At 42.5% G+C, this 20,212-nt stretch overlaps 1 protein-coding gene across 1 annotated transcript; it reads left to right on the top strand.

The window, feature by feature from the left end:
- Nucleotides 1–1,297: 1,297 nt before the first annotated feature.
- Nucleotides 1,298–19,840, top strand: LOC110496467 (ubiquitin-conjugating enzyme E2Q-like protein 1). The gene is made up of 3 exons (XM_021572394.2): nucleotides 1,298–1,662; nucleotides 1,983–2,902; nucleotides 19,082–19,840. The coding sequence occupies exons 2-3, from the start codon at nucleotides 2,174–2,176 to the stop codon at nucleotides 19,211–19,213; spliced, it is 861 nt and encodes a 286-aa protein (XP_021428069.1). The 5' UTR covers nucleotides 1,298–1,662; nucleotides 1,983–2,173; the 3' UTR covers nucleotides 19,214–19,840.
- Nucleotides 19,841–20,212: the final 372 nt, after the last annotated feature.

Raw genomic sequence — 20,212 nt, forward strand, 5'->3', positions numbered from 1 at the left:
TAAATGCCTCGTGAATTTAGTCACACTCCATGAGAACCCAAAATATAAGCTTGTATCTCCAATAATTTTAAACATCATAACTGTAAACAAACACGGTTTAACCTCATAACATGGTTAAAACAATACTTTATATATCATGGATGGTCAGTCCTTGCATCCATAGCTCTGTCTATTAATCTGAGAGTGGTTTCATTTTTCCAGACCCATCCCTCAGCTTTTAACCAAAACAGAGGCGGGGCAACCGTTTTGTTATTGTTTCTTCTGTGGATTTAAACAGCTGCATATTATCACGATATCAAAGTGTCACCAACAAAAAGGTAAACAATAGGCCTACAGCAAATTCAGCATACAGCATTTATTTTTCACATGTAAATAGCACTTTTCAGTGGTGCTCAAAGCATGCCATTCTATGAGCGCAGCATTTATTAATGAGCCCAATCAGTCCTCCATGACAACAAAATCATAAACAACAGAGTAGGGCTGGCTAATAAGTCCTTAGTTTTGGAGTTATGCTCAGGTAGAACAATTTGGGTAATCTATACTTCCATATTTCCAGGTCCTATTCTTGAAGATCAAGGGGTATAATATTTACTGGAATGACTGGAATCTGATAGACCTTGGTTTTTAATATAAAGATATAATTTAATCGTATGTATATGTAGTAGAAAGTGATGGGTTAGAAGAAGCCTACATAACCAACCCATAAAGTCAAATGTAATATCCATATATGACCAGCTATGTAAACTTTAACATTGATTTATCCTGCAGTAGATGTAGTTCAATTGGTAACATACCTTTTTGTCTTCTTTTAATGCCTCATAAGGGGAAAGTAATCTAAAAGTAATGGAATGTAATCAGATTACGTTGCTGAGTTTGGGTAATCCAAAAGTTACGTGACTGATTACAATTTTGGACAGGTAACTAGTAACTGTAAAATATTACATTTAGAAAGTAACCTACCAAACCCTACTGTTAGTATACCTGTTGTTTACGAAGCAATGGCAAATAACATTTTAATTGATTCACCAACAGCCCAATAACATTTATTGTGATTGGGTTGCAAAATCAACACAGAACAGTACCCTCAAACACAAATGTACCACAACACCTGATGTCCCACTAATGCTGACATCACCCTACTTTCTGACTTGACTGGAATTGAAGGGAATTGAACCCCACCCTGAGACATATAGGCCTGCAAAGGGGAGATCTATAGGGGAGTGGGGAAAACGACCTTATGTATCGGCTGATAGGATGACATTGGCTAAAAAGCCCAGCCCACTTTCACGCTCTCCTCTTCCGTCCACATCTATCGCTCTCACTCCAGTCCACAGCATTATCCATTCCAACAAGGTAGAGCGGCCAAAGCCAACCCACGTCTGGCCGGTCGTTCCGTTCCGCTACTGCTACATGTGTGTGAGCGCAGCGAGCTAACGAGGATTGTGTGAGTCCTCGCCAAGGATTAGTGGAGTTGGTTTGTCCTCAGTAGATAGTGTCGCGGCAGCTGCAGTTACATCAAAGGCTTTAGCTCGCTCTTCCAGGTCACATCAACGCGAACGTTGCTGGATAGTAACCGTTTGATATCCCTCTCTACTGTAATAGCTGCTGCAGATTCGCCTTTTCGTCGCAAAGGCTACATTTTCCCGAACGGGCTTATAAATGGTAAGTCGAAGTGTAGGCTATATTAAAATAGAGAAGCTGGTGTTCTATGTGTTAACTATATTCGTTTCTAACATACATAATAGTGTATAGGCTTATTTCAAAGCAGCTATCTATTCGGTGCGCTTTGTAGCCTTTTGGATAATAGCAGAGATATTAAGCAGCCATTGCAACTAGGAATGCAGTCAATAGCCACAACACAGTCAGTCCACTAGGCTACTATTGAATATGATTATTTTTTACATTCAGTGGCAGATTTATTAGACTGCAAATCGATTAGACAGCAGTTCATCAATGTATTCATGGCTTGTGTGTTTTTTCAGTCGGACCTCATCGGAATGATGCACTGAAGAAAGACTAGGCTACATGCAAGCGTCTGTCCAGAGGCTGCAGTATAGCTGAGCGATTGCGGCACACTGTTGACGTTTTTTTACGGTTCCACAGTCTAACATCAGTGGTTGTCTGTAAAGGGAGAATCGTGAATTTCGATCGCCCTGCGCTCGGCGAAAACATAATGGCCACTCTACTGCGGAAAATCGGTCTGATTCGTCTTCACGACCGGGACACAGAGGACCCCAAGCATCACCAGGGCTCACTAAAGGGAACCAAGGGGAACACGAAGAACACTAAGCAGCACTGTCAGACCACCAACGAGACGAACAACATCCTCAGCACCCCCGAGATCAAAGCGAAGAAGCTGGACCAGCACAACAGCAATGACAAACCGTCCGTAAAGGATAAGCAACAGGGCAAGGACGCCAATGAGAAACAGCAGATGGGAGGCGGAGGAGGAGGTGGGATCGGGGTTGGAAAATCAGCGACCAGTGCCTCAATACCACCACTAGCCCCTCACCGGCAGCACTGCACCCAAGTCCGGACGAGGAGACTTATGAAGGAACTCCAGGAGATCCGGCGGTTGGGAGACAACTTTATAACGGTCGAGCTGGTCGACGACAATCTATTTGACTGGAACGTCAAGCTCCACCAGGTGGACAAAGACTCGGCGCTGTGGCAGGACATGAAAGAAACAAACACCGAGTTCATTCTGCTGAATGTCTCTTTCCCCGACAATTTCCCCTTCTCTCCGCCATTCATGCGGGTGCTCACCCCCCGGTTGGAAAACGGGTACGTTCTGGACGGTGGAGCGATATGTATGGAGTTGTTAACCCCCCGCGGATGGTCCAGCGCCTACACAGTGGAAGCCGTGATGAGACAATTTGCTGCAAGTCTGGTAAAAGGACAGGTGAGGATATTTGTTTTATTAATGCATTCTTCCCGTGTGTGTTTTGAAACATTAGACGCTGCAGACGCTGAATATTTAGTGTTGAATGTTCATACCTGACACTCATGCAACATGCATAATGTTAATTTAGTGAATCCATACTGCATAAAACCTGTCAATACGAAGTAGTTGTAGCTAGGTCACCCATGATACAAGTCAGTATTCGACGTCCATCCATGTCTGAGCACTGTAACTTTCAAGTAGGTTTCTATTTTTCTACTGCATTGTGGACATGGATGGGCAAAAAAACCTGCCTCTGATTCCAAAGGTTGCAACTTGGAATCCAGTAATAGAAAGTTTTTTTTTAGATTTTTGTTTGAACCCTATCCCAAACGTCAGCCTGTACTTTAGGATTTCGGAGTTAATGCCTTAACTTGACCTTAAAACTTTGAAATTTGATGCTTGAGAAACTTGGATGAACGTCTAATTCTGTCATGAGACTGTGAGAGTTAGTTGCAGCTTGCCATTGCTCATATCTGCCAAACTGAGCAGAATCAGAATGGTGTTTTACTGTGATACAGATCTCATTTAGTGAGACCTAAATCTCTCACCCAGCTCTGAGAGGGAGAAAGAGAGAGGCAGGAATCCATCTCCCCATCTTAGACGTGATTAATCTTTAGCTGTGACATTACAGCCGCCATTTCGCTGCTGTGCTCTGAATGTTCTCTACTCTGTGTGAGATGTATATTCCTCCTCCTATCTCCTGATTGGAATGCATCATCTTTTATCACCTCCAGAAATCCTCACCATTAAGGGGGGGAAAAATGTCTATCATAGAAATGACAAGGTCACTCCAGATCATCTAATTATTGGCCAGATATAGAATACATGTGCATGGGGGTTTCATTTCCTCAAGCCTACAGGAATGATTTGAAATCATATATGTAAAAAATGTAATAAAAAATGTCATTAAACTACTGCAGGTAGCCTATGAAGTCATTGGAACCACATTGACCAAGCATCATCCAGTCAGTCAGTAGCTTGTCTCTCCTCTGTGCTCTCGCCTGTCCTGTCCTCTTTGACAGAGACAGACTGAGCAGAACTTATGTAAATCAGACACTGCTACATGCTCACCCCCTCTGTCATCAAATATGATCATTTCCCTATAATTTATCATGTTTGTTGACCTGATCCTATTCAATCAGTATGCTGATGCATGAAATACACCACATGAACAAGTAGAGCATTTCATGCATTTGAACGTTATTGCTTGTCATTCCTTGAATCTAGCTGCTTTGGCTGACGGTTCGGGTTTGCCCGTCACATGTGACGTCATTGTTATGACAGCGTTATGACAGGAGGAATTTATGTAAGCATGTCACCAGATTTCCCTCCAGTGACCTAAGAGTGGTAGTTTTTCCCTTTTCCCTTTGATGATGTAACGGAATTTCAGTTGAATTCCAGTTGACATTGGGTCACGCAGGTGTTATTATAGGTCTATTGAATGTATGAATTATTAGAGAGGAAGAAAAATATGCTTAGACTAATGGACAATGTCAAGCAAAGGTATGTGTGGTGGTTCTGTTTTCAATATTATGCATTGATATCGTGCATATCACTTCAAATAATTCAGGTACATTGACACATAAGATGTGGTCACAATCGTAAATGCATGGGCAATGTAAGGAAAAACACCCAAAGGATCCATAGCAAAGATATCAATAATATAGATTGGCGATGTACACGTCATCTCAAGTATTTCATTTACACTTAATACATGTATAATGTATTACGAGCCAATTAGATCCTAATGATGCATTGTGAGCAGAAGCAGCTGTGAACGTAGTGGTTCTCATTTCCATCCCACTGGTTGAGGCCTTAAAATTGCACACACGCGCACGCACGCACACACACACACACACACACACACACACACACACACACATTCAGTATTCAGAGTACACCATTTTCTTTTTTCTTTTTTTTTCAGTATCAGTCAAGACAGAACATCACAAGGTTCTAGAAATGACTCATGAGAGTGAAGACCTTTTGTCATGTCATTATCTGGATTAGTCGGTTGGTTTTTCCATCTTATCTCTCTGATTACACTCTGGTGGGGAGATAGTAAGAGAGAGAGAGAGAGAGAGAATGAGAGAGAGAGAGAGAGAGAGAGAGAATGAGAGAGAGAGCGAGAGAGAGAGAATGAGAGAGAGAGAGAGAGAGAGAGAAGGAGAGAGAGAGCGAGAGAGAGAGAATGAGAGAGAGAGAGAGAGAATGAGAGAGAGAGAGGGAGAGAGAGAGAGAGAGAGAGAGAATGAGAGAGGGAGAGGGAGAGAGAGAGAGAGAGAGAGAATGAGAGAGAGAGAGTGAGAATGAGAGAGAGCGAGAGAGAGAGAGAGAAGCTCTGCAGTCAGTATACACTAATTAACTTCCCAGTGCCTTCCTCCTCCAGTTTGCTAATGAAAACAATATTGATTAATTATGCAAGTGTGTGCGTGTGCATCTCTGTATGTGTGTTTCCTGATTTCCCATGTGATTGGTTTGCCACATCCTGAATGTGAAACTAACACAAAGTAATTCCTCCTGTAGTGCCACTAGTACTGTGTTTCCACTAAGATAGAAATGATCACCTCCAATAACAACCATCTCCTGAATGGGACGATGATGTAATTACTCAGTTGAAAGACAATAGATTCCTACGGTTTCCACATGGATGTGTACTAGACCCCAGGGTAGCAGAAGAAGACTTTAGGTTTTCAGATTGAAGACCAATTAAAAAGGTGCTGGTTCTTTAATTTGACAGTACCAGAGTTCATATCTTAGAGAGAATATTCTATAAGTGGTACTCAAGCTGTAGAACATGCGAGCTGCACCGCTCCAATTCAAGCACTGAATGGTTTTTAGAAGTGGTTTGACCGTTTGTGATTATCAGCATTATCAAATCAAATACATTTTCATTTGTCTGACAGGTGTAGTAGACCTTACAGTGAAATGCTTACTTACAAGCTCTTAACCAAAAATGCAATTTTAAGAAAAGACCCCCAAAAAAGTAAGAGATAAGAATAACAAATAATTAAAGAGCAGTAAATAACAATAGTGGGGCTATATACAGGGGGTGCCGGTGTCGAGGTAATTAAGGTAATATGTACATGTAGGTAGAGTTCTTAAAGTGACTATGCATAGATAATAACAGAGAGTAGCAGCAGCGTAGAAGAGGGGCATTGCAAATAGTCTGGGTGGCCATTTGACTAGGTGTTCAGGAGTCTTATGGCTTGGGGGTAGGAACAGTTTAGAAGCCTCTTGGACCTAGACTTGGTGCTCCAGTACCTCTTGCCGTGCAGTAGAAGAGAGGACAGTCTATGATTAGGGTGGCTGGAGTCTTTGACAATTTTTACGGCCTTCCTCTGACACCGCCTGGTATAGAGGTCCTGGATGGCAGGAAGCTTGGCCCCGGTGATGTACTGTGCAGTACGCACTACCCTCTGTAGTAGAGGTCGATCGATCATGATTTTTCAACACCTATACCGATTATTGGAGGACCAAAAAAAGCCGATACCGGTTAATCGGGCCGATTTTTATAAATATTTGAAATAATGACAATTAAAACAATACTGAATGAACACTTTTATTTTAACTTAATATAATACATAAATAAAAATCAATTTAGTCTCAAGTAAATAAAGAAACATGTTCAATTTGGTTTAAATAATGCAAAAACACAGTGTTGGAGAAGAAAGTAAAAGTGCAATATGTGCCATGTAAAAAAGCTAACGTTTAAGTTCCTTGCTCAGAACATGAGAACATATGAAAGCTGGTGGTTCCTTTTAACATGAGTCTTCAATATTCCCAGGTAAGAAGTTTTAGGTTGTTGTTATTATAGGAATTATAGGACTATTTCTCTCTATACCATTTGTATTTCATATACCTTTGACTATTGGATGTTCTTATAGGTACTATAGTATTGCCAGCCTAATATCGGGAGTTGATAGGCTTGAAGTCATAAACAGCGCTGTGCTTCAAGCATTGCTAAGAGCTGCTGGCAAACGCAGGAAAGTGGTGTTTGAATGAATGCTTACGAGCCTGCTGCTGCCTACCACCGCTCAGTCAGACTGCTCTATCAAATATCAAATCATAGACTTAATTATAATATAGTAAACACACAGAAATACGAGCCGTAGGTCATTAATATGGTCAAATCTGGAAACGATCATTACGAAAACAAAACGTTTATTCTTTCAGTGAAATACGGAACCATTCCATATTTTATCGAACGGGTGGCAACCCTAAGTCTATAAATTGCTGTTACATTGCACAACCTTCAATGTTATGTCATAATTATGTACAATTCTGGTAAATTAATTCCGGTCTTTGTTAGGAAGAAATGGTCTTCTCACAGTTCGCAACGAGCCAGGCGGCCCAAACTGCTGCATATACCCTGACTCTGCATGCACTGAACGCAAGAGAAGTGACACAATTTCAGGCACAGCATTGATTATATGCAAAGCAGGACAAGCTAGTTAAACGAGTAATATCATCAACCATGTGTAGTTAACTAGTGATTATGTTAAGATTGATTGTTTTTTATAAGATAAGTTTAATGCTAACTAACAACTTACCTTGGCTCCTTGCTGCACTCGCATAACAGGTGGTCAGCCTGCCACGCATTCTTTTCGTGGATTGCAATGTAATTGGCCATAATCGGCATACAAAAATGCAGATTACCGATTGTTATGAAAACTTGAAATTGGCCCTTGTGGTAGGAGGCCGAGCTGTTGCCATACCAGGCAGTCATACAACCAGTCAGGATGCTCTTGATGGTGCAGCTGTAAAACCTTTTGAGGATCTGAGGACCCATGCCAAATCTTTCCAGTCTCCTCTCAACCTGCTCCACTACAGCCCTGTCGATGAGAATGGGGGCGTGCTCGGTCCTCCTTTTCCTGTAGTCCACAATCATCTTCTTTGTCTTGATCACGTTGAGGGAGAGGTTGTTGTCCTGGCACCCTACAGCCAGGTCTCTGACCTCCTCCCTATAGGCTGTCTCATCGTTGTCATCAGCAAACTGAATGATGGTGTTGGAGTCGTGCCTGCCAGTGCAGTCATGAGTGAACAGGGAGTACAGGAGGGGACTGAGCACGCACCCCTGAGGGGCCCCCGTGTTAAGGATCAGCGTGGCAGATGTGTTGTTACCTACCCTTATTACCTGGGAGCAGCCTGTCAGGAAGTCCAGGATCCAGTTGCAGAGGGATGTGTTTAGTCCCAGGGTCCTTAGATTAGTGATGAGCTTTGAGGTCACTATGGTGTTGAATGCTGAGATGTAGTCAATGAATAGCATTCTCAAATAGGTGTTCCTTTTGTCCAGGTGTGAAAGGGAAGTGTGGAGTGCAATAGAGATTTCTTCAGCTGTGGATCTTTTATTTTGTATTTTTTTATTTCATCTTTTTTTAACCAGGTAGGCCAGTTGAGAACAAGTTGTCATTTACAACTGCGACCTGGCCAAGTTAAAGCAGTGCGACAGAAACAACAACACAGAGTTACACATAAACAAATGTACAGTCAACACAATAGAAAAATGTACAGTGTGTGCAAATGTAGAAGAGTAGGGAGGTAAGGCAATAAATAGGCCATGGAGGTGAAATAATTACAATTTAGCATTAACACTGGAGTGATAGATGTGCAGATTATGATGTGCAAGTAGAGAATAGAGATACTGGGGTGCAAAAGAGCAAGAGGATAAGTAATAATATGAAGATGAGGTAGTTGGGTGTGCTATTTACAGATGGGCTGTGTACAGGTACAGTGATCTGTGAGCTGCTCTGACAGTTGAAGCTTAAAGTTAGAGAGGGAGATATAACTCCAGCTTCAGTGATTTTTGCAATTCATTCCAGTCATTGGCAGCAGAGAACTGGAAGGAAAGGCGGGAAAAGGAAGTGTTGGCTTTGGGGGTGACCAGTGAAATATACCTGCTGGAGCTTGTGCTACGGGTGGGTGTTGCTATGGTGACCAGTAAGCTGAGATAAGGCGGGGCTTTACTTAGCATAGACTTATAGATGACCTGGAGCCAGTGGGTTTGGCGAGGAATATGTAGTGAGGGCCAGCCAACGAGAGCATACAGGTCGCAGTGGTGGGTAGTGTATGGGGCTTTGGTGACAAAACGGATGACACTATGATAGACTACATCCAGTTTGCTGAGTAGAGTGTTGGAGGCTATTTTGTAAATGACATCACTGAAGTCCAGGATCGGTAGGATGGTCAGTTTTACGAGGGTATGTTTGGCAGCATGAGTGATGGAGGCTTTGTTGCAAAATATGAAGCTGATTCTAGATTTAATTTTGGATTGGAGATGCTTAATGTGAGTCTACAAGGAGAGTTTACAGTCTAACCAGACACCTAGGTATTTGTAGTTGTCCACATATTCTAAGTCAGAACTGTCCAGAGTAGTGATGCTAGATGGACGGGCAGGTGCGGGCAGCAATCGGTTGAAGAGCATGCACTTAGTTGTACTTGCATTTAAAATCAGTTGGAAGGAGTGTTGTATGGCATTGAAGCTCATTTGGAGGTTTGTTAGCACAGTGTCCAAAGAAGGGCCAGATGTATGCAGAATGGTGTTGTGTGCGTAGAGGTGGATCAGAGAATCATCAGCAGCAAGAGCGACATCATTGCTATATACAGATCTGTTGGTGCGGTATGCAAATTGAAGTGAGTCTAGGGTTTCTGGGATAATGATGTTGATGTGAGCCATGACCAGCCTTTCAAAGCATTTCATGGCTACAGACGTGAGTGCTACGGGTCGGTAGTCATTTAGACAGGTTACCTTAGTGTTCTTGGGCACAGGGACTATGGTGGTCTGCTTGAAACATGTTGGTATTACAGATTCAGAAAATGTCAGTGAAGACACTTGCCAGTTAGTCAGCGCATGCTCGGAGTACACGTTATCACACATTATCACAGCTATTTAGGTCAGTGGTCATGATGGCCATGAACATAACCACGTCCAGAGAGGACCTTTGTTGAATAAAGACCAAATTCACTCTCAAATGTTTTGCTTTTCTACACTTCATCTTTTACCAGGAAGAGATTATTAAAAGTCTAGAAACCATTCACCCTTTATATTCAGTACCAGTCAAAAGTTTGGACACACCCACTCATTTTTTTATTTTTACCATTTTCTACATTGTAGAATAATAGTCAAGACATCAAAACTATTAAATTACACATACGGAATCATGTAGTAACCAATTTTTTTTTAATCAAATCAAAATATATTTTAGATTCAAAGTTACCACCTTGCTTGAAGAGAGATTTGCACACTCTTGGCATTATCTCACCAAGCTTCATGAGGTAGTCACCTGGAATGCATTTAAATTCACAGGTGTGCATTGTTAAAAGTTAATTTGTGGAATTTCTTTCCTTCTTAATGCATTTGAGCAAATAATTTGTATTGTGACAAGATAGGGGTAGTATACAGAATATAGCGCTATTTGGTAAAAGACCAAGTCCATATTATGGCAAGAACGGCTCAAATAAGCAAAGAGAAACAACAGTCCATCATTACTTTAAGACATGAAGGTCAGTCAATTTCAAGTGCAGTCGCAACAACCATCAAGCGCTATGATGAAACTGTCTCTCACGAGGACCGCCACAGGAAAGGAAGACCCAGACTTACCTCTGCTGCAGAGGATAAATTAATTAGAGTTAACTGCACTTCAGATTGCAGCGCAAATAAATGTTTCACAGAGTTCAAGTAACAGACACATCTCAACATCAAGTGTTCAGAGGAGACCGCGCGAATCAGGCCTTCATGGTCAAATTGTTGCAAAGAAACCACTACTAAAGGACACCAATAATATGAAGAAACGTTCTTGGGACAAGAAACAATGAAGCATGGAGGAGGTGGATGTGATGGTGTGGGCGTGCTTTGCTGTTGACACTGTCTGTGATTTATTTAGAATTCAAGGCACACTTAACCAGCATGGCTACCACAATATTTGGCTGCGATACGCCATCCCATCTGGTTTGGGCTTAGTGGGACTATCATTTGTTTTTCAACGGGAAAATGACCAAACACACCTCCAGACTGTGTAAGAGCTATTTGACCAAGAAGGAGAGTGATGGTGTGCTGTATCAGATGACCTGGCCTCCACAATCCCCCGACATCAACCCAATTGAGATGGTTTGGGATGAGTTGGACCGCAGACTGAAGGAAAAGCAGCCAACAAGTGCTCAGCATATGTGGGAACTCCTTCAAGACTGTTGGAAAAGCATTCCAGGTGAAGCTGGTTGAGATAATGCTGTTTTGGTTACTACATGATTCCATATGTGTTATTTCATAGTTTTGATGTCTTCACTGTTATTCTACAAAGTAGATAAGTCAAAATAAAGAAAAACCATTGAATGAGTAGGTGTGTCCAAACTTTTGACTGGTGCTGTATCTACTTGCGTGTTACACACAGTCAGACATCACTAAATCCACAACTATTTGCATATTACACATGAATTTCCACAGTCAACAAGTCTTCAGTGATGTGTTGACAATATCCCCAGCTCTCCAGTACCATAGCATGTTTCTCTAGCTTGATCCGATTCTCTGGCACATGCAGCTAGGCGTTACGCAATAATCCCAAGCCCAAAGCCTCTTACCAAGATACACTGGGGCCCTGATCGGAGTGCCCGCCGCCCAGCCCATTGATCTCCATTCACAAGATTACCCATCAACCACTTCACTTCACACAACGGACTAGTGTGTGTCCCTGTGGATGTGAGCAAGCAAGGCTTGAGTGAACTAGATTAACAATGATAGACAACTGTTTTGTACAGCCTCAAGCACACTCTGGATGTAACACACACACAAACACAAACACACCTTTCTCTCTCTCTCTCTCTCTCTCTCTCTCTCTCTCTCTCTCCCTCTCTTCCCCATCTCTCTTGCTCCTTCTTTCTCTTCCTCTCTCCCTCTCTCCCTCCATCTCTCACCCTCTCTCTCTGTCTCTCTCTCTTTCTATCTCTCTCTCTCGCTCTCTGTTATTTCAGTCTTGTTAAGCGTCAGTCAGCCCGGACATGCCTGGGGCTGGAACGAGTTATTTCAGTCCCTATTTTGTTCACACGCACGCACGTACGCACACACACACACACACACACACACACACACACACACACACACACACACACAGGAAGGAAGTAAATACCAATTGCACAGGGCAGACGGGACGGAAATAATCGTCACACAGCCAAGGGGAAGGAAATAATCGCTGTGCAGTGGCTAGGGGGACAGACATAATCGTCACACGTTAATGGAGTGTGCTGGCCGGTTTTGTGATATTGTTCATTGATGTAATGTAAACAATGCGGTAGTCAGTCTCTACATTGCTCTCTTCCAGGCAATGTTGATTAGGGGAAATAAGGCTTAGCTCTCAAATGGCTGTGATATCCAGTTTAATTAAATCAGTGCAAGACAATTCAGGAAATTGTTTTGAATGTCATTTGTTAATTGTTTAATTGGTCATAATTGATGAGGTTGATGAATTTAGCTGTGCATGCGTGTGTGTATTGAAATTGTTCTAATAATGGTTGTGTGTTAAACCAATGGCCACTGGCCAGTCGTCCTCTGGTATTAATCACCAAGGTAATGACTCTTCTCGATCGCCCTGGCAACCTCTCTCCATGGCAAAGATGGCCACAAACCTTGTAACCAATGATGTATATAAACCCTGGATTTTTGATGCTATGCATTAGCCATTGAGAGGCTTTGAAGCCACCGGTCGGCCATATTTGCACTCCCTAGTAGGAGCAGTCCTCCATAGGAATTAATGGAATTATATAGTATTTCAATTTAATGTTTCAAGTATTTTTTGTTGTAGTGGGGGCAGTAACAATAGTAATCTCCAAAAACTATACTTTAAGGGTAATGATTTTATATAATAAAAAAAAAATGTTCATATAATATAATTTAAAAGTCTGCATTAAGGTGTCTATAATAAAATACATTTGTCAAAAATGAATGTAGACATTAATAAATGCATTTCTATAGTTTTCAAAATATTTTTTTACTACGGTGGGGGAGTGCCGAGATGAAGGCACAGTGGCTTCAAAACTGTGCCCCCTGCCAGTTATCTAGTGGATATATAAATCAGTGGTTGTAACAGAGTCAACTGGCACATTATTAAAACACAGACATGATTATACCAAGGTTAGGCAAGCTAAACAGTCTCGCCCAGTTGAGCTGTCACCTCTCTGGAATGGGTCCTATGTTTCAGGAATTCAATGAGTTATTGATAAGAGGCTTTGTCTGTCTCGAAGTCATAAGTCTTCACTGGATTATTTTGCCTGGTAAAACAGCAATACATTTCTCTCACTTTTCAACTCATTTTAGTGGTTTTGAGAAAGGGTGGCCATTACTGCTGACACAGTGTCTTTATTGAGCATCTCAATTAGGGATGCACGATATATAGGTGAACATATCGGAAGTCTAGTTTAACACTGATGTGCAAAACCGATGTCAAAGGTGACGTGCATACCTATATAACGTAGGTACATGACGTAATGACGCCTCGTAAAATTTTGCGCTATACGTGAAACACAGCATTCCCAACTTAGCCCACAATATCTGCTGTGTGGGTCAAGCAGTCAACAAGTCAAGCAGTCATTTGAAAAAGTAACAACATTTCAGCGAGACAACTCAAAGGCGAAATCCATTAAAGCCAAGATAATGGAATTCATTGCCCTTGACAGTCAACCGCTCTCTGACGTGGGGGATGTTGGCTTTCGCCGACTGGTCGAGCACCGGTTAACACTACCAAGTGCGCTATTTTTCCGATGTTGCCCTACCGGAGTTACACAGTAATAGCGTCACAACATACATACAATGGAACGCCGTATGGGTCTTTGCGTGTCAAACTAGAACAGACTAGAACAGGAACATAATAACAGGAGGATCATCAGCTCAGAAGGTGGGACCTTTCTCCTGTCTCACAGAGGAGAGCCACGAGCGATATGTTTACAATACCGCGTTGGTAATAAAGCATAATTTGTTCGACCGCAACTTCTGGGGTAGCTAACTTTAGCTTGGTACCTAGCTAGCACCAATACTACCAGCCTGAAAACAATGACCAGTAGAAACTGCAGTCATTTTCTTTATTATTAGCAATGATTTAGGAATCCTTGTAAGTAAGTATTAGCTAGGTTGCCACTTGTTGTTGACAATAAATAGCTAGCCAGCTACTTGGCCCTGTTGCTCAAAGCTAACGTTATAAGCAGCCAACTAGCTTCATCTGGCGAGTGAGACTCGACGGGACTGGGTTATGTGTTGTGAAGCTAGCCACAATAAGGATTAGGCACAATATTGGAATTTGCAGGTTTGCCTTCAAAATAAATGTATGTCATTGACAGTGATGCAAATGAACACAAATAGTAGAATTATGCCATACTTTTATTTTGAAGGCTAACCGAAAAGTCCACTGTTGTGGCAAATCCTTACGTATCGATGAGTCATTGTGACATATGAAATACGATTGATAGTGTAATCAATGTGTAATAACTACATATAAAATGTATGAATGCGTTAAATAATTATGTGACGTGCAGTCATATCCAGGTCCTGATTGGTAAACAAACTTATTTGACACGTCAAATAGTGTTAAATAGTAAGTGAAATAAATAGGTTTTGATTATGTTTTACTGATAATGGGGACATACGTAAATGCCAACAAAATAACTTTTTGGTCAGTCTGTGTCTGTGTGTGTGTAACCTTTATTTAACTAGGCAAATCAGTTAACAACAAATTATTATTTACAATGACGGCCTAACCCAGCCAAATCCAGACGACGCTGGGCCAACTGTGCGCCGCCCAATGGAACTCCCAATTACGGCTGGATGTGATACAGCCTGGATTCGAACCAGGGACTATAGTGACGCCTCTTGCACTGAGATGCAGTGTCTTAGACTGCTGCGTCCATGTGTGTGTGTGTGTGTGTGTGTGTTAACTATTTAACTGTTCTAGAATGTTCAAAAGGCTGCAAAAATTGTCAATATCGGTTATCGGTGTTGTTTTTTTTGTCAGGGAAAATATTGGATATCGGTATCGGCCAAAAATGTCATATCCGTGCATCACTAATCTCAATAGTCTATGGGAGAATCTCAATTGCATACTCCTCACGTACCCTCTCTCCTTGCCTCTTTCTCAAACCCATTGGATGAGAAAGCCAAAGGTCCCTTCTCTTTAACCTTCACCTCCAATGGTTTTTGAGAAGGAGGTGAGGAGAGAGTAGGCCTACTACTACTCTGACTATTGAGATACAGCCTTAATGTCTGTGTGTCTCCTCTGTGAGACAGGAGAAAGGTCCCACCTTCTGAGCTGATGATCCTCCTGTTCTTATTATGTTCCTGTTCTAGTCTGTCTTAGTCACTGAGTCTCATTAACCAGCACATTTAGACATGGAAACTGTGTTCCTAATCACCTGGCCACTCAGCATTATGACCCCATCCTACTCATCCCCAGAATCTTTAAGACACAAAATGTCTGACCAGACACACAAGCCTGCCATTTGACACAAAATGGCTGAATCTGAAACAGAGTCTCAATAGACACCCTGTTCCACACGTAGTGCACTACTTTTGACCAGACAAAGAATGGTTCTGAAATTGCATCCTACGATAATGCACAATATAAGGAATAGGGTGCTATTTCAGATGCTTTTACACTACTCCTACTCTCTGTTTATCATATATGCATAGTCACTTTAACCATATCTACATGTACATACTACCTCAATCAGCCCGACTAACCGGTGTCTGTATGTTGCCTCGCTACTTTTATAGCCTCGCTACTGTATATAGCCTGTCTTTTTACTGTTGTTTAATTTCTTTACCTTCCTATTGTTCACCTAATACATTTTTTGCACTATTTGTTAGAGCCTGTAAGTAAGCATTTCACTGTAAGGTCTACACCTGTTGTATTCGGCGCACTTGACAAATAAACTTGGATTTGATTTGATTTGCAGATAGCGTCAGCATCGTGCACAACATTTGACCAGAGCCTTACTGAGATTTGGTTGATCCCTTTGACGCAAAATGACCGTACAGACACACTAACCGCTCGTTTAATCGTCTCTCTCTCTCAGTCTCTCTCTCGCTTTTTCTCTCTCGCTTTCTCTGTCTTTCTCGCTTTCTCTGTCTCTTTCCCTCTCTCCCGCTTTTTCTCTCTCGCTTTCTCTATCTCTTTCACTCTCTCCCTCCCTCTCTTTCTCTCTCTCCCTTGCTCTGTCTCTCTCTTCCTCCCCCTCCCTCTATCTCTCTCACTTTATCTCTCTCTGTGTGTGTGTGTGTGTGTGTGTGTGTGTGTGTGTGTGTGTGTGTGTGTGTGTGTGTGTGTGTGTGTGTGTGTGTGTGTGTGTGTGTGTGTGTGTGTGTGTGTGTGTGTGTGTGAGTTGACTCTTCAAAGCGTTATGCTCCAGAGGTGAATCATAAATTAGATGATGTCATTTAAGACAACACACGACGCCTCCAAAAGCAGAATCAGCCATGCATCTTATATTAGCTTTAGTATGCCTCTTATTGTGGCTCTGAGGCTAAATATTAATATTTTGAAGATAAAGTCCGGGCTTTTTTGTTTTGTCATTTTGTTCTCCCACCCACACAATCCTCTTTAGAGAAGACTGAGCCACTGTTGCTAAGAGATCATCCCAGCTTTAGCGTCACATGCAACGCCTACACTCGCTTCTTTCCTCCTCTCCCACATACTGTATATTATTAGCCTTTGTGTGTGTAGGAAATACAGTTGTTATTGTTTTTTTTTTTACCAAGATGGGAGATTGTGTTTGGATGGAATTGCTTCTTTGACTAACTCAATTGTTTGTGGGACGCTTTTTGCAGCCATCGCAAGAATATTATCTCCCATATTTTTTATTTTCATATTTGTGATGTTGAAATGTTTCATTGTTGGATCTGAGAAGAGGATCTAGTCTCCAGAGTAGCTCCTTCTCTCTGGCAATCGAGAGTGACATCTTGGGTTTTTCTCTCCTTTCTCTTTCCTTCAACATTAATCTAATGTTGCAACAGCATCCAAAGCACCTGAGCTTTCACCACCAAAACCGTGGTCATGTATACACTATATATACAAAAGTGTATGGATTCCCCTTCAAATTAGTTTATTCTGCTATTTTAGCCACACCCATTGCTGACAGGTTGCAATCTCCATAGACAAGCATTGGCAGTAGAATGGTCTTAGTGAAGCACTCAGTTACTTTCAACGTGGCACCGCCACCGGATGCCACCTTTCCAACTAGTCAGTTTGTCACATTTCTGCCCTGCTAGAGAAATGTTATTGTGAAGTGAAAATGTCTAGGAGCAACAACGGCTCAGCCGCGAAGTGGTAGGCCACACAGTCTCACGGAACGGGACCACTGAGTGCTGAAGCACATAGGTCATAATAATAATCTGTCCTCGGTTGCAACACTCACTACCGAGTTCCAAACTGCTGGAAGCAACATCAGCACAAGAACTGTTCATCGGGAGCTTCATGAAATGGGTTTTCATGGCCGAGCAGCCGCACACAAGCCTAAGATCACCATGCGCAATGCCAAGCGTCAGCTGAAGTGGTGTAAAGCTCGCCGCCATTGGACTCTAGAGCAGTGGAAACGCGTTCTCTGGAGTGATGCATTACGCTTCACCATCTGGCGGTCCGATGGACGAATCTGTGCTTGACGGATGCCAGGAGAACGCTACCTGCCCCAATGCATAGTGCCAACTGTAAAGTTTGGTGGAGGAGGAATAATGGTCTGGGAAGGCCCTTTCCTGTTTCAGCATGACAATGCCCCTGTTCACAAAGCAAGATCCATACAGAATTTGTAAATAATATATATATATATATATATATATATATATATATATATATATATATTTTATTAATAAAAACCTTGGATGGCTTGTTTATTTTATCACATTTGATTAGATGATAGCATATCTTTCCCCATTCAAGAAAGTGAAAGACGTTGTTTACACATCCACCCTAACACTACACTACACATGTCACTCAATGTGACATTCTACCTGCTACACAGAAAACAACCAAAATCAACTTTATTTTTAATTATTTCAATTCACAAGATAGAATGAAAGTGCGTGTCAGGCATTGAGAATTAAAGCTGGCTGATTCTTGAGCTTGGACGCATCGCAATGCAAGCAGCATAGTAGCTTCCATAACATTCTTTGAACGCGTTCCCCTGATGGCCGATATATTGCAGGGCCGTAAGAACCCAATTTAGTTTTTGTTCTTCATGTCTGATCTTTTTTCAGTCCATTTTCTGTCACTGTTCCATTACATTTTGGGTGGTTGTTTTGGTAACAGCAAGTCATGTGGAAAAAAATCTGCGTCCAGACAGAGGTTGCGTAATGTATCATTGGGAATGTATCAAAGATCAGATTGTTGTTGCTGTTTATACATATCAAATATGACAAATAATTGGCAAAAAATCAGAGTTGGGATTCCTTTGAGATCAGTGTGGGGATCAGCGTCGAGATCAGTGTGGAAGAACTTGACTGGCCTGCACAGAGCCCTGACCTCGACCCCATCGAACACCTTTGGGATGAATTGGAACACCAACTGTGAGCCAGGCCTAATCACCCAACATCAGTGCCTGACCTCTTGTGGCTGAATGGAAGTAAGTCCCCGCAGCAATGTTCCAACATCTAGTGGAAAGCCTCCCCAGAAGAGTGGAGGCTGTTATAGCAGCAAAGGGGGGATCAACTCCATATTAATGACCATGATTTTGGAATGAGATGTTCGATGAGCAGCTGTCCACATATTTTTGGTCATGTAGTGTATGTTATTATTCACCTGTAAAATAATTTTACCATTCATCCCTATGAGGATATTCATCCTTTTGATGCAGTACTGGTGACATAAGGGTGTTGAATATCTGTGACAAGGAAGTGTTTTTTATGTAAAGAGCTGACTTAGTAGTCACCTTGGGGAGTTGGACCAAGAGAGCTTGTGGAAGGATGGTTGATGGTTGTGGGTCTCTCTTTTTCTCAGCAATAATTGACTCAGTAGGTTGTAGAATGCAGATGATACTGTACTCATTCTCACTCCCTCTCGCTCTCTTTCTGTGTGGGTGTGTTTTCAATGTATCAATGACGTCAATTCCCTACTAATCATCTCTCTCTCCTTCTCTCCTTCTCTCCCTCTCGTTCTCTCTCTCTTTCCGTAGGGGCGTATCTGCAGAAAATCAGGGAAGTCCAAGAAGGCGTTTAGCCGTAAAGAGGCGGAGGCCACCTTTAAGAGTCTGGTGAAGACCCACGAGAAGTATGGCTGGGTCTCCCCCCCAGTGTCTGACGGCTGAGGTGACGGGCCGGGCCATGACGCTAGCTAGCCATGCTAACCATGACACACCACGCTAACTCGACTCCTCCTCCTTGACCATACCACTCCACCGCTCCAGTTGTTTTCGGTTGCTTTGGGTTTTTTCTTGTTGTTGTCTTCATCAGCTCACTGAGACTTCAGAAGGAACAAATAAAGGAACGCTTGCCTACTTCGTCTTCACTTTGCCGATAATCGTCATAATCTCGTCATCATCAAGCCTCCCTCCTGCGCTGCACTCCTCCCTCCCTCCTCTCTCTCTGCGTTCATCCCTCCTTCGGCTGAGTAGAAGGTTCTGCGGGATGTGCGTGAACAGACTTATTCAGGAAAGTGTGTGTGTGTGTGTCAGCGGAGTGTTTGTCACAGCGGTTGATGGATTGGGTTTCCGACACACGCACACACACACCAACCACACACCAACCACACACCCACACTGACTGTGTGGGGATCTGTGGAAAGACTGTGAAAGACTACTGAGAAGAGGGAGATGTATCCCCTCTCCTCTTTTGTCCCACCCTCCCATCTCACCTTCCTTCCTCTCCTCTTTTGTCCCACCCTCCCATCTCACCTTCCTTCCTCTCCTCTTTTGTCCCACCCTCCCATCTCACCTTCCTTCCTCTCCTCTTTTGTCCCACCCTCCCATCTCACCTTCCTTCCTCTCCTCTTTTGTCCCACCCTCCCATCTCACCTTCCTTCCTCTCCTCTTTTGTCCCACCCTCCCATCTCACCTTCCTTCCTCTCCTCTTTTGTCCCACCCTCCCATCTCACCTTCCTTCCTCTTATCCCTCATCACTCTCTCTAAGCTGACACTACAATGCACTGAACTGAAGTCCATCCAGTCTGCCTGATCATTTAAATACAGACCAGGCTGCTGATGTTTAATATACAGGCAGTGCAGGACGGCAGCTCATGCATTCACCCCTTCTTTTTGATTAGATTTTTCTCTCCTCTGTTCTTTTCTTTTGACTGTGCTGTTTTTCAC

This window comes from Oncorhynchus mykiss, chromosome 18 (assembly GCF_013265735.2).
Source record: "Oncorhynchus mykiss isolate Arlee chromosome 18, USDA_OmykA_1.1, whole genome shotgun sequence".
In the NCBI taxonomy this organism is placed as follows: Eukaryota; Metazoa; Chordata; class Actinopteri; order Salmoniformes; family Salmonidae; genus Oncorhynchus; species Oncorhynchus mykiss.

Coding starts and splice junctions, on each gene's coding strand:
- LOC110496467 (XM_021572394.2), top strand. CDS start 2,174: ATGGCCACTCTACTGCGGAAAATCGGTCTGATTCGTCTTCACGACCGG. Junction 2,903..19,081: donor CAAGTCTGGTAAAAGGACAG/GTGAGGATATTT, acceptor CTCTTTCCGTAG/GGGCGTATCTGCAGAAAATC.